We start from the raw sequence: 13,521 nt of genomic DNA on the forward strand, positions 1-13,521 counted from the left end.
CCCTCGTTTTTATTCCTTTTCTTGCTCTCCCTTTTGTTGTAGAATGAATTTATCAAAGGCCCAAGTTAATAGCGAAGATAAGTACGCCAAATGCGGCGCTTGGAGAACACAACAGCAATACGACATCGAGGCCAGTCACATGCGTGATGCACATGCTCTATATAACCAAAGGTAAGGAAAGGACCAATAATAGTGTCATCAAAAGCCAAAATCAGTTCTGGTGATTATTGTTTTATTTCTTTGTGTGTTTGTTTGTGTTTTGCCTGCCCAGCTATTATTTATCCATGCTTGCTTCATTCAAGTCAGTGTCTTAGTCTAGTTCGTCTAGTGTCTGTGCGTGTTGTTGTCAAGTCGCAGGATGTAACTGTTGCATGACGTACCCATTGTGCACTAAACACCTTGTCCTAGGCTGTTCCCTGGCCCTGTAACTATGCCAAACACTGATACAAAGTAATCAGGTCATATTCATTTGTGTTATTTTTCAATGTGTGTGTGTTGATGGAGGGACATTTGTACATATGTTTCTGCCTTGAGCTTTGGGATAGATAGATAGATAGATAGATAGATAGATAGATAGATAGATAGATAGATAGATAGATAGATAGATAGATAGATAGATAGATAGATAGATAGATAGATAGATAGATAGATAGATAGATAGATAGATAGATAGATAGATAGATAGATAGATAGATAGATAGATAGATAGATATGGTTGTGGGTTTAGATGGATAGGGAAAGTTTATGTTGAGTTTATGGGTATAGGTTGGAGAGGTTGCCGGTTGTCGTCCCCTCCAGATGCAAAGGAATGTGTTAAATGCTTCAAGGATTCCGATTAGCATATAAATTTAGATGTATGAAGATCATTGCTCCGATCACGAGTCAGTGAGTTTTATCTAGATTTAGTGGGGGCTGATTTGCGTATAAAATACAGCCAGATGTGACCAGTTAAGAGTCCTCACCAGGCCCTTCTATCTCTCTCTCTCTCTATCTCTCTTTCTCTCTCAGGCCATCTTCTGTAAAATGTCTTTGTTTGACTGTTGTAATTTCAGGTCATTTATGGTTATTACTTTAGAGGTTACGGAAGGGTCAGAAAGAAAAGTGCCTTCACTTCTTTGATTTATTTTCAAAAGGTACATTTTATTTTCTTTGAAATATAAATTAATTTTCAGTAACATTTGTATTTATTCCATCATTAAAAAAAAAAAAAGTGCTTCAAAGAAACAATATCATTACTCACAGTGTGCAAAGCATTGAATTGTAATGTAGGAATGGCTGTATGTCACTTTAAACACTCAACTTCCTCTTTCTCGTCTTCCACTGATGTTTTTGGGGTATTGTTAGGTGTGTGTCCTAAGGCAGGATTTTTTTTAACAAACCTTTTAAAAGAAGATGACTGTGCTTTGACAGGGACCCTCAAATGTATTACAAGGATTGGATTTGGAACAGGTTAGTCTGGGTCAAACCAATTAGGCTCCATTCGCATGCAAGAAGTCTTTTCCGCTCTAAGCCAATCAGGATCACGTTACTGGCATAGTCTAAGCTTGTGGTTCTCTATAGACGGGCCTGCCAGGCACTACCGTGTCACGCCATGGGCCTGAAGCAAAGCATGTTGGGAGATGGAGGACATGGCTCTTACCCTGAACATCCACATTGGTCACAGCACAGTTTGAAATCTTGTGTATTCATTTTAAGGTGCTTAGATGTGCATCAGTGGTGTTAATTCAGGGAGGAGTGCAATGCCAACTGCGTTGCATTTAGAAAATTCAATTTTGCGGGTGATTTTCCTCCAATGCCAGGCACAGACATGTCAAACACATTCACACACACATGCCAAACAGGGCAGGGAGTTTTACTAGCAGCTGTATCAGAAGATTTGAGGTCAGTCACGCATAGATTCACACACATGCACTCCTGTAAGCGCACATTCATGTAGTCGTGCAGCGATGGTCATGAAACCGGCACTGTCACGCATGCACACATGTATAGACATATGATACACAAACACACGTTGTTTACAGTTCAATCAGTTATGCCAGCATAAGATTCATAAAGATTCATGGGAAAAACATACATTAATACAAAAGGGCGCAGGTTTGCTGGGAACCAGGAGAACTTTGAACGCTTGTGGAAGTCTGCTCAGAAAAATAAATCCCTTTACTGAAATAGGCGAACACCCACCTTCAACACTTCCTCACACACTTGCACACACCTTCCGCTGATAACTCTCATCTCAGAGCGGAGTGAGAGAGACAGAAGCCTGGTCCTGGGGTCAGGGGAAAAACCTCTCCATCTGCTGGTGAGCTGTTACCCAGATGCAAGCCATTTCCCAGATAAACGGAATCAACTGATTTAGCTCCTTGGCCTCCAGAGGCACTGTTTTATTTATATGATCAAATACTCGGAAAATGATTAATTTGTCAAGGGAGCGGCTTGTTACTGTAAATTTAGCGGGTTGCGTAATAAACTAGATTGCTCTAAACACAGATGGGAAATGAAGGGCTTTTGGGTTTATAACTGGGAGGATTATTAGACTTAGGTGTTTTAGATTGTAGTGTTGAAACGTAAAATCTTTCAGGAGTCTTGGGGCCGAATGTGATGGTCAGGGACCACTTGTTGGAAATAGCTGGATGTTTTATTGAAATGTTGTGTCTTAGTGATAGATGTGGTGTTTGTATGACATTTTTCAGTTTATTTCAAATTTGAATAATGACAAAACAATATTGATATTATTGTGAATACTATTGATACCTTAAAATAATTAAAAATATAAGTATAGTTATGATATTCTTGTAACAATTTTTATATATATATATATATATTTCAGTTTTCACATTAGCAGTACTTAATGAAAATGTAGTGCTATTATCATTACTGGTTTTATATTTTAAATGTTTATTCTTATTGATTATAATGTTTTATTTTTATAATATGTATAGCTATATTCTGTTGATCTATTGCAATTATTATTATTTATATGAAAATAATAATTTATAATAATTACAATACACACAAACACACATGTATAATATATATTGTCAGAGACAATTATAATTTATTTATAATTATTTATATTAACACATACATAGTAAATTATAAATACATTATTATTGTCTCTGACAACTATGTTAATAAGGGATACTAAGCAATAGTATAGCTGTGGTAGTTCTGTCAGTGAAGGTAGAGTGATGTTACAATCTTGATCATCAATGCATTAAAGATGCTGAAAAATGACTTGACTATTTGCGCCTTTTCTTTCACCCTAATGAAAGTGCCTGTAGACATGGAGGGTGTTTCGTTCAGGGTTGGGGACCGGCTCCGTGCAGAGAGAGAGAGAGAGAGAGAGAGGCAGAACGGGTATTACAGAGGTAAACCCGATTATGGGCCGAATGTGAATTAGATTTTGTAACAGATGGTGGTGTTGAAAATTTAAGATGCTTTGCGGCAGGGGAAGGCGACAGCAGCTCGGCGCGTCTCCATGTGAGCGGGGGTGATAGACAGCTATAACTCAGGACAATCCTGCCTTGACAGCCAATTTCAAGAATCTGATCTGGTTAAAGACATGGCTTTCACCGGTTCACTCACCAAAAAACAACCACCATTTCTCTCTCTCCCTCCCTCTTTTTCCCCCACTCTCTGCACCTCTTTTACACGCTTGTCATATTTCCTGGAATAAAATCCTCTTTAACCATCTGTTTAATAGAATGTGTTTTTAATCTCCTTTTTTTTTTTTTTGTCCCGTTATTTTTTATTATATTTACGTGCAATTTCATTTCTTTGAGACTGCAGCTCATCCTCGCTTATCTGCTCTCATGTCCTGTTGGGGTTGAATAGATGGGTGTTGCGCTCCAACAGCGGTAAAGCAGTGATTTTAAGCGTATTGCTTATTGAAAAATGCCAAAGCTTATTTACTCTGCCCTGTTCTTTAGGGCCTGTCACTGCCGAAGAAGCAATCGCTGGCTCCTACCTGCAATAACTTCAGATAATGAAATAATGATCACATCAAACTTCACAAATCCTGTTTTGTGTGTTTCAAACTCTAGTTTGACCTCTTACATTGACAGTGATTCAGCTAGACTGGCAGTTTTTTGCTGAAATTCTTACAAATAATACTAAAACAAAATGCATACAGAACAATATATGCATGTGAGTGTATATGTGTGTTGTTTGTGCTGTTGAGAGGGACATCTTACCTGATAAAGCAGAACACTTATCTGCCCGCACAGGAAAATGACCTAAATCATCAAGATTTTCATCTACGAGTGTTCCAGGGACTGTCAAACACACACACACACACACACACACACACATGACTCTTATCGGGTTTGGACATCTTAACCCTGCACTGTTGTTAGTGAGAGAGAACAGCACATTCTTATTTTTTGTATTTAAATGAAATTTAAAATGGATAAAACAGAAAGCCAATACATTATTGAAAGATTTTAATTTGTCTACCCCCCTCCCCCCATACATTTACATTTGCATAAAGAATTTGCTAAATGTAAATATATGTTCTTATCTCTCTACATTTACTCTATTGTATCAGGCTGCTGATCCTCTAGTATTTATTACACAGCAGAGCGTTAGCTCCTCATCTCCACTGGCCCGCCGCTGGCATTTTTACGGCAGCTCGCTCCATTGTACAAATGTGTTTTTGTCATTATCACATTGATTGCATGTAATCAGAGGTGTTATTTTGCAGGCGTCCATCGACAATGAAGTGAATTACTACTTTCCAACCCAGTAATGTTATAACAATTGATCTGCCCATACAGCCGGAAAAGGCAACCTGTTTGGCACGTCTGTATTTCTTATTGGGGAACAAGAGAAATCAGTATCCCTTCTGTAAAGAGGCAGATCAGTTCCTGTTTTTTTAATGTTTAATTGAATATCCTACAGCTTTCTCTAGGGCAAATGTGCTTTTAACTCACTCTATAGTGAAACAAATGTTTAGGTTTCTTTTTTTTTATAATTAAATGCAGTTATTAATAGGAGTACAATAATGTACACTGTATAAATACCCCCCCCCCCCAGTCTATATTATGTCATTAGCATGACAGGTAAAAAATAAAAAGTGAAAACAATAATTTTTGAAATAAATTTGAGAATTTCTTTTTTTACTTTTACCACCTTTTACTTTATCACTGAATATTTCTATTTCAATTAAATTCTAATTCAATTCAATTTTTTTTAAATATAAAACCCTAAAGCATTTAGATTTAAATGAAGGAAAAATATATACATATTTTCAATGGTAGTCCCAGACTTTTTGGACCCCACTAATAATATAAAGATTATGTTTCTAAAACAATTTCCCACACATCTTCGGCTCTAAACATTCAGTAGCTCTCATGGGCAGTTCTTTTCCAGCATTTAGCAGACTGTGCCGCCTCCAGCTATCCATGATCACACAGACTTACTGCTTCCGGCAAAGAGAGAGAGAGAGAGAGAGAGAGAGAGAGAGAGAGAGAGAGAGAGAAACTCTCAGTGGCTGCACCTTAATGCAATGATTATATGTTTGCCTCTATAGTTGTCAGAGCACTGGATCAAACAGGCTAATGACACCTTGTCATTGCCAAGTGGCTGTGTTTTCCAAAATTGTTTTCCTGCTGATTTGTGACACCTCGCCTCAGCACATAAAACAACAGAGAGTCGACAGCTAGAGGAAAACAAAAGGAAAACAATAATGTCTTTGGTCACAGATCCACTTTGAATTTTAACTTTCAACAAATAGACGGCTTAAATATTTGATGTCTGGATAAGATCAGGAATACACTTCTGTCCTTTGTACAGTGACTGCACATCTGAGATGTTTTGTGTTACTATCTTGGAAATGACAGGAAGTGACTTTTCTGTCAAGTTTTTCTCATTACCGAAACTTGATAATTATTGATCATGATTACAGACCGTTATAAAATACAAATAAAAAAGCATATTTAAATTAGTTTAGAATTTTCAACCCAGCCCTTCTGATGCTTCAAAGGCTGTTAAGCATTCTTGCAATTTTTTAGCCAACTAGAACTTTACCATGTCTACTTATTTAAATCAGCAGAATTCACAGCAACACTATTCAGTAGAAAACCTAAATTGATTTATTTTTGCTTGTTTTAAAAGACGTTTCGTTTTATTTTGCCCCAGTCACAGACTTAAACTAGAACCTTAACACAATGAGGTGGTATAATTTACAAGAAATTTACCAACTCGATCACTATTTATAATGTCGAATCACAATAATGTCCCTAACAATAAAGAACAACCGATTATGTCTCGTGCTGTATTTTTACATTTTTTTATCTTGTCTCTCGGCTGACTATTGCCTGCCTTTTTTCTACCCTTCCACTTGACGATTATTATTTCCATTCATAAGCTTAAACTAAATTCCACTGCTTTTCAGCATAAGAACTCCTTTTGTTAATGGCACACTGTGGGATTGAAGCTCGGCGCCAGGCAGTGGTGAAAACAGATAAAATCATTACCTCTCAAATAGTCTCTTCTCTGTCGGAAAGGGCTTTCTTTTCTTCTAAAATATAGGCTTTAGAATTCCATTTCTCTTAGAGCTAATGTGAATTTTACTGCCTCTAATTTTGGATTCAAGTGCGGCCTAGAATAAAAATCTACCATCTGACAATTGAATTTATAGAGAGTTGTGAATATTGCAGGTTTGGATTAATAGAGTCATAGAATTTCAAAGAGCAGGAGAAAGAGAGCGAGAGAAAGAGAACGCTAATAACTTTCAGTCAAAGTTATAGAGCAGGGTGTCTCCTGTTGAGAGTCACTGTAAAGCACGAGGGGCTCTTACAATGCTGGCCTCTTCCTCTTTTGTTACCCGCCGTTTTGACTTCACACTCACTGTGTCACTCAGGACAGGAGGCGGGTTTCTCAGCCGCCCCACAAAAACCAGTTTGTCTCCGTCACCCAAAATAGAATGAGAGAATGTGTTGTGAGTGTAAACAGTCACTGGTGCTTGTTTTCACTGATTTTTAACCGGCTTTACGCTGTGTGTATATATACAAAACATACATCCTTGACATTACTGGAATGTTCTAGAATACTTTTGTGGTCCTCCGCACACCCCAAGACACCTGTCTCTGTGTGCATGTGTGTCAGTGATGCATCAGTGGAAATGTAATAGGAGCTTTTTCATAATCGATTGCCTCTCAATGCAATACACAGAAACAGTTGCCTTGACTCAGCAAATTTTGGCCTTTTACACCAGAATGCATTAATAGCTGAAAGTTCACCATTGCTTTGTTTTGTTTTGTTTACACGGTTAAATATTTTAGTCCTATGTATAAACAAATTTTATATAAATTGATTTACTGAAAAAAATACAATTATTAGTACTATGTATAAAAAATGGTTATAGTAGGCTACTAAAATATTTAACTGGGCCGGTTTAGATTTGTACTTGGCATATATATTTATTATTATTATTTGTATTTTTATTTTTTTAAATCTTATGCATCCAAAATATTTTAGATTTTTGTCATTTTTAATTTAATTTTCTATACTATTAATCATTCAGGCAGTTTTTGACAAACCCTCGTGTGTTAGCCATCTAGGTCTTTACCATGCCAGTTTCAAAATTGGTTCATTATACAAAAATATATTTAATGTTGCATTTCTCACAGTCTATGATCCCCCAAAATTTTTTTTTTGTTGTTTTTGTTTAGTCTGACTCTGTAAAATGTCTTTGAATAATAAGGTGGTCTGGTTTCTTTAAAGATTTTCCCTCTTTATAAATAAAGAGGGAAATAACCAGACCTGCCTGTAGATATGAGTAGGCTAAAGTGTCTGCTCTCTCTCTCTCTCTCTCTCTCTCTCTCTCTCTCTCTCTCTCTCTCTCTCTCTCTCTCTCTCTCTCTCTCTCTCTCTCTCTCTCTCTCTCTTTTGCTCTCTTGCTTTATGGGCCTCAGAAGAAGTCATCTTTTACAAGCTGACCGGATTTTAGAGCCCTCATTTGGAAGCGGGCTTCCTTAATTAAAAAGACCTTTGTGTGGTCTTCCAGACTGCCTATTTTATTTGTCCCCCTCCATCACCATGTTAAAATGGTCCTGATGTGTTGTCTGTATAAATCCTCCGTGATTTTCTTTCTGTCTCTATATAAACTCTTTGTTCCTCCACCATCATCTCTCTTTTTACACACCTCATACCGCTAATGCATTTAAAGGAAAAAAGAGAGCGCGTTTAAGTGTGACCTCACACTCAGACTTTATGAAATCACAACCCCCAAAACCTTTGAGGATTTTCGAGAAACAAACAGTCCCTGAACAATCTTATTTTGCTAAACGTAGATATTGAAGTGCTGCTAATTGATGCGGCTGTGTTGAAGTGCCGCCCTCCACCCCCATACGCCCTGCAGGACCCAGCTCAGGGTCTTCTGGATTGTTGACAGGGGAAACGGTTAATCCACTCTTGCAGGCCTTGAAGCCTCCTGTAAGACAGAGCAGAGATATCTATTAATTACAGCGCTCATTAATAGGCCTCTCTCCCAGGGCTCTGTGGGTGGAGGGGTGGTTCAACTAAATGGGTTGGTGGTATCGAGCGATGTGGGGTGGATGGGTGGGGTGGTCGGCCTGCTCTTTTGTTTGGCTTTGAAGAGTCTCTGCTTTTGACTGTGTGGGTGTCTGTTTGTGTTACTGGATTGATACTGGATGTTTGTGTCTGTCCAGCTGATTTTTTTGTTTTCTGTCCGTCGATGCATATGAGCGTGTGTGTGCGAGTGTGTATGGTGACTGGCCACGGGCGAGGATGATGGAACTGCTTTGCACCTCCGCACTGATTAGAGTCATGTAGAACAAGTTGATATTGACTGGAAAGTGAGTGATGGCGCTGAGCTATCCGTACTGTCCCTCTCTCTTCCGCCCTGCAGACGCTCATCTGTCATGGTGCATTTGATCACCGGATCCCACCTCTTGATCCACAATCACAAGAAAAGGCCTTTAGCACTTTTTTTGTGGAGATGGAAGATTTTGGTGCAGAAGAAATGACAGGCTTTGACTTATACTCTGTAACTCGACAATACATAATTTTCTTGTCAAATGAAAATTAATCTGAACGGTCAGCATTGATTTAAGTTCAACTTTCTTTTTATATATATATATATATATATATATATATATATATATATATATAAATGAATAAATGTAATATTTATTATAATTGTATTTTTATATTGTAATTATTAGTGTATAATTAATTCTGTCCAAAATCCTTTATTGTAGTGTGCATATAGATAATTATAAATATATCATTATGATTTGACAAGGCAAACAAATGTCTGAAATTATTTATTGCAGAGTGTGTATATTTATGTAAAACGACAGGATCTAAAACTATTAGGACATGACTGAGTTGGCTGTGCCACATTTCTTTAGAACTCAATTGGCTGCACACTATGCTAGAGTAGCGATGTTAGCTCTCCTCTTTACAGCCGTGTAGATATACAACCACTCAGACACTTTAGTGAGACCCAGGGGACCGTGGCACACTGGCTCTCATATGCCTCGCCTCTTATGTTTCCTCTCAGAGAAGTCATTAACATGCTAAAAAACTAGAATTCTGAATTCTCAATCAGGGGCTTTTTTTAGCTGCTGAATCCTCTGTTCTCTCAGGCTAAGGCGGAGGTGGACCCATGTGCAGAATGGAGAGTCGCTCTTAGGGGCTGGGGGGCTGGGTTGTATGTTTCTATTTCTTTTGTTTTTCTCAATTGCTTTGTGTTGGCGACACATTTTTAAGTTGCCCCTACTAAAAAGACCATCTTAGACTAACATGAATTTACTATATTGCTAGCATCTAAGGCACCATATGTTGGTCTTTTCAGCACGGAAAAGTTCTCTGGCAATAATTTTCTTAGTTTCTATACTCATTTACTGTTGGTCATGTACTCTAACGCTTCAATATTTGTTTTATGTTTTATCCTTGTAGGCTGCTCTGCAGAATGTCCAGCAAGGACCGCCACATTGAGTCGAGTTGCCCCTCCTACATAAAGACGGAACCTTCCAGCCCCGCATCACTGACGGACAGCGTAAATCACCACAGCCCCGGCGGCTCCTCAGACGCCAGCGGTAGTTACAGCTCCACCATGAACGGCCATCAGAACGGTTTGGACTCACCCACTCTTTACGGACCAACTGGTGCTCTGGGTCCCAGCGGAGCCGGAGCCAAGCGTTACGAGGACTGCTCCAGCACCATCACAGAGGACTCGCAGATTAAATGCGAGTACATGCTGAACTCCATGCCCAAGCGCCTGTGTCTGGTGTGCGGGGACATCGCCTCCGGCTACCACTATGGCGTCGCCTCCTGCGAGGCCTGCAAGGCCTTTTTCAAGAGGACCATTCAAGGTTGGCTTTTACCCTCCCTCAGCTAGAACTTCAGCTAGGTTCAGGTGGCAGACCAGGGTGTCAGAGGGACTTAGTCAAAGTGCAATACCTAGAATCAGCACAAATCAATTCCATACATCCAACGTCCTCTGGCTTTACTCCACCTAAGCAGCTTTCCGTCCAGTATACATGTAAAGCCAAAGGGGGTAATGCTCTGGCTTATTAGTCAATAGTATGTGCTACAAAGAAATAAACATTTCCTGCTTCAGATTAACAAGCTTGATCAGTTATTTCAAAGCGGAGATTAGCAGTAATTGAATTTACCGGGAAGTAACTCATCTGCTAGTGTATAGAAGTGACAGTAAAGCTCTGAGGAACAAAGTAGGTGCTGAATAAATGGGTAAAAAAATTAGCTCGGCCTGAACACAATCCAAACCCCCGAAAGGTGGGAATTTGACATATCGGTATGTTTCATCCCATTAGCCAATAAAACTCTTGGTGATTTTCAAAAACATCCCATCCAGCTGGACATTTATTGAGTTCTAGACTGGCAAGTTTTTGAGGGAAGGAACGGGGTTGTGGAGTTCGGGGATGCAGGGACGTCAGGACAGCGGTTTGGGGGAGGGCGCTGGGACAGGCGGCAGCACGGGCGCCACGGCCACTCAAATCACTGGCAGCTGGCATTCCGGTGGCACTTCTCCAATGCCACCTGACAACCTGCATCTATCACCTCCCAATTGAGCCACTCGTAGCCAGGCAGGGGCAAAATACTGGAGGGGGATACCAAGAGTGCAACCTCAGAAAGCCAAAAACATTCCCAAACCTGTTTACTTCATTGCCGTTGCGGAAGGTCAGCTCAAGGTCATGTTGTCGCCATTCTCTGGAAATAAGCTCCATTGGCATTTGACTGCAACTGATGAATGATGGAAGTGTAGCGTTTAGTATGAAGACAGGCAGAGGAAGAAAGCGCCTGGGACATTTTATATCTTGTTTGAAACCTCTAGTCGGGCACTTGACTGATAGACAATGGACATTGCACTAATCGACTGCCACCTAACTCAAATCACATCACTCTATTCTGTCAGCGAGCACACACGCACACACACATACAGCCTCCTTTCCACTGTGTTGATAACCTGGACACAGCACTCAAGCCATTGGCATTCAACTACTGGAAGGAAAGCACCTATATTAGATTGGCAAGGATTTTTTCCCCCTTAAACATTCCCAGCTGGTTAAGACCACTCAACCAGCCTCATCCCTCATGCGAATCACCTTTCAACTCCACACACATTCCACCTGCACAGATTCCTCCCAATCCGAAGACCCTAATGGATTCTGGAGATTACCTGACTAATGAATATTGGAGCTCAGTTTAATGGACATGCATACTTTAAATACTGTTTCCTGTTGAATTAGCAGTCTTGAGCATTTAGCCCCCCCTGCTCGTGCTGCTAATCTGCTTTTTAATGAGGAAACATCAGTTCACAGAAGAGAAGTCAATACAAATCAGTGTTTACAAAGTCTGATTAACTCTGAAATATTTCATCAGTGTGGAGGTCCCAGACGGGCCCTATGTTAATTGCATGTGTGCGTGTGTGTGAGAGAGTCTGTTTCAGTGTCTGTGTGTGTGTGTTCTAATAGTTATTCTATAGTGCAAATTCTCTCCCTACGCTGAGAGTTTTAGCACTGCCATAAGCTGTTCCAAACCCTAAATTTGTTAAATTAAATTACTATATTTGGCAAGTTATTCTCATAATTCAGCCAAGGAACTGTTTAAATGCTTTTATTGTGTGCCAGATCACTCATCAGATTCTATTTGTGTGCTATTGCAAAAACAAGCATATATCATTGCAATAGGAAGCTTACAATAGGAAACTTATGGCTCTCTGTGCTTTGTTTATGATGGGGATTGGTAGGATGAGGAGCTGTGTTAGTTGTCACTAGGTGATTGGAAGTTCACCTAGAGGGAAATTGTGACCTGCAGGTCTTTGTTTAGGTTTAGTAAAGTCTGCCTGCCTGCCCAGCTTCACACAGTTCCATGACACATGACCTCTGAGGAGAGCCAGTGGCGCTTTCCTGCATGACATTTTGCACTCATTGCACACACATATACAGATATGATGGGATGCTTTTTCTGTATTTCAGGCTTTTCTTTTGGACTGACAAATTGAGCTTGGGTTTGCACTCACAGTATTTTATTGGTTGAGAGCATAATGTTTGAAAATGTGAATTACATTTTAATTGATATGTATAGCAATTGTATTCAACAAGGGTGCATTAATTGGTCAAAAGTGACAGTAAATACATTTCTAATGTTCTTTATAATGTTAAAAATTAAAAAAAAAATCTATTCTGAAATATATATATATATATATATATCTCAGTTACCACAAAAATAGTAAGCAACACGACTGTCTTATAATCTTATAACTCTGACAATAATAAGAAATGCCTCTCGAGCATCAAATCAACATATTAGAATGATTTCTGAAGGATCATGTGACATTGAAGACTGGAGTAATGGCTGCTGTAAATTAAGCTTTTACATCATTTTTGATTAAATAAATGTGGCCTTGGTTAGCCTAAGAAATTTATTAAAAAAACAAACCAACAAAAATCTTACCAACCCCAAGCTTTTATTTGTGCAAATGATAAAATTGTATATATGATATAATGTAATACATGATATTTCTTGCTAGATTGCTACAGAAATGAGGTTTTGGTTGGCAGTCATTAAACACTTTCTGTTCCTTCCCTCTACATGCCTCGCCACAGGAAACATCGAGTACAGCTGCCCCGCCACCAATGAATGTGAGATCACCAAACGCAGAAGGAAGTCCTGCCAAGCCTGCCGCTTCATGAAGTGTCTGACCGTCGGCATGATGCGAGAAGGTGAGTGATAAAAAAGGGTCTGGGAGGGGAAGTAAATGAACATTTTATCCGCTGTCCGACTGTATTTCTCACTCTATCTACTATTCTGAGAAAATGTACTGGTTTCTTTGAGGAGGAAGAAAAGTAGAACAGGTCTGGAATAAAGTCAAGGTTGAAACTGAAGGGCCGGTTGGCCTCCTGCCCTGAGGGCCACTCACGGTCAGCCAAACACCATCTTTTGTCTCGGCCTCAAGGCCCAGTTCTAACTAACAAGACTGGTTATTATTTAGAGAGATGGCCTGTGAGGCATTTTCTCAAAGGTCTG

At 39.4% G+C, this 13,521-nt stretch overlaps 1 protein-coding gene across 7 annotated transcripts in view; it reads left to right on the forward strand.

The window, feature by feature from the left end:
* The window catches only part of esrrga (estrogen-related receptor gamma a), a 168,852-nt gene that overhangs the window by 104,146 nt on the left and 51,185 nt on the right, over window positions 1–13,521 (forward strand). For 4 of the 7 annotated variants that reach the window (XM_081347600.1, XM_081347601.1, XM_081347598.1 and 1 more), the window contains exons 2-3: window positions 9,928–10,343; window positions 13,101–13,217. In XM_081347600.1, the coding sequence (XP_081203726.1) occupies window positions 9,941–10,343; window positions 13,101–13,217 (520 nt within the window). In that variant the 5' untranslated portion in view covers window positions 9,928–9,940. Of the gene's footprint in view, window positions 1–42; window positions 172–9,629; window positions 9,680–9,927; window positions 10,344–13,100; window positions 13,218–13,521 lie in introns of those variants that run through there. The other 3 variants (XM_081347596.1, XM_081347597.1, XM_081347602.1) reach the window with 2 other exon arrangements.

The sequence above is a fragment of the Scardinius erythrophthalmus genome (assembly GCF_964197995.2).
Source record: "Scardinius erythrophthalmus genome assembly, chromosome: 19".
Classification (NCBI taxonomy): Eukaryota; Metazoa; Chordata; class Actinopteri; order Cypriniformes; family Leuciscidae; genus Scardinius; species Scardinius erythrophthalmus.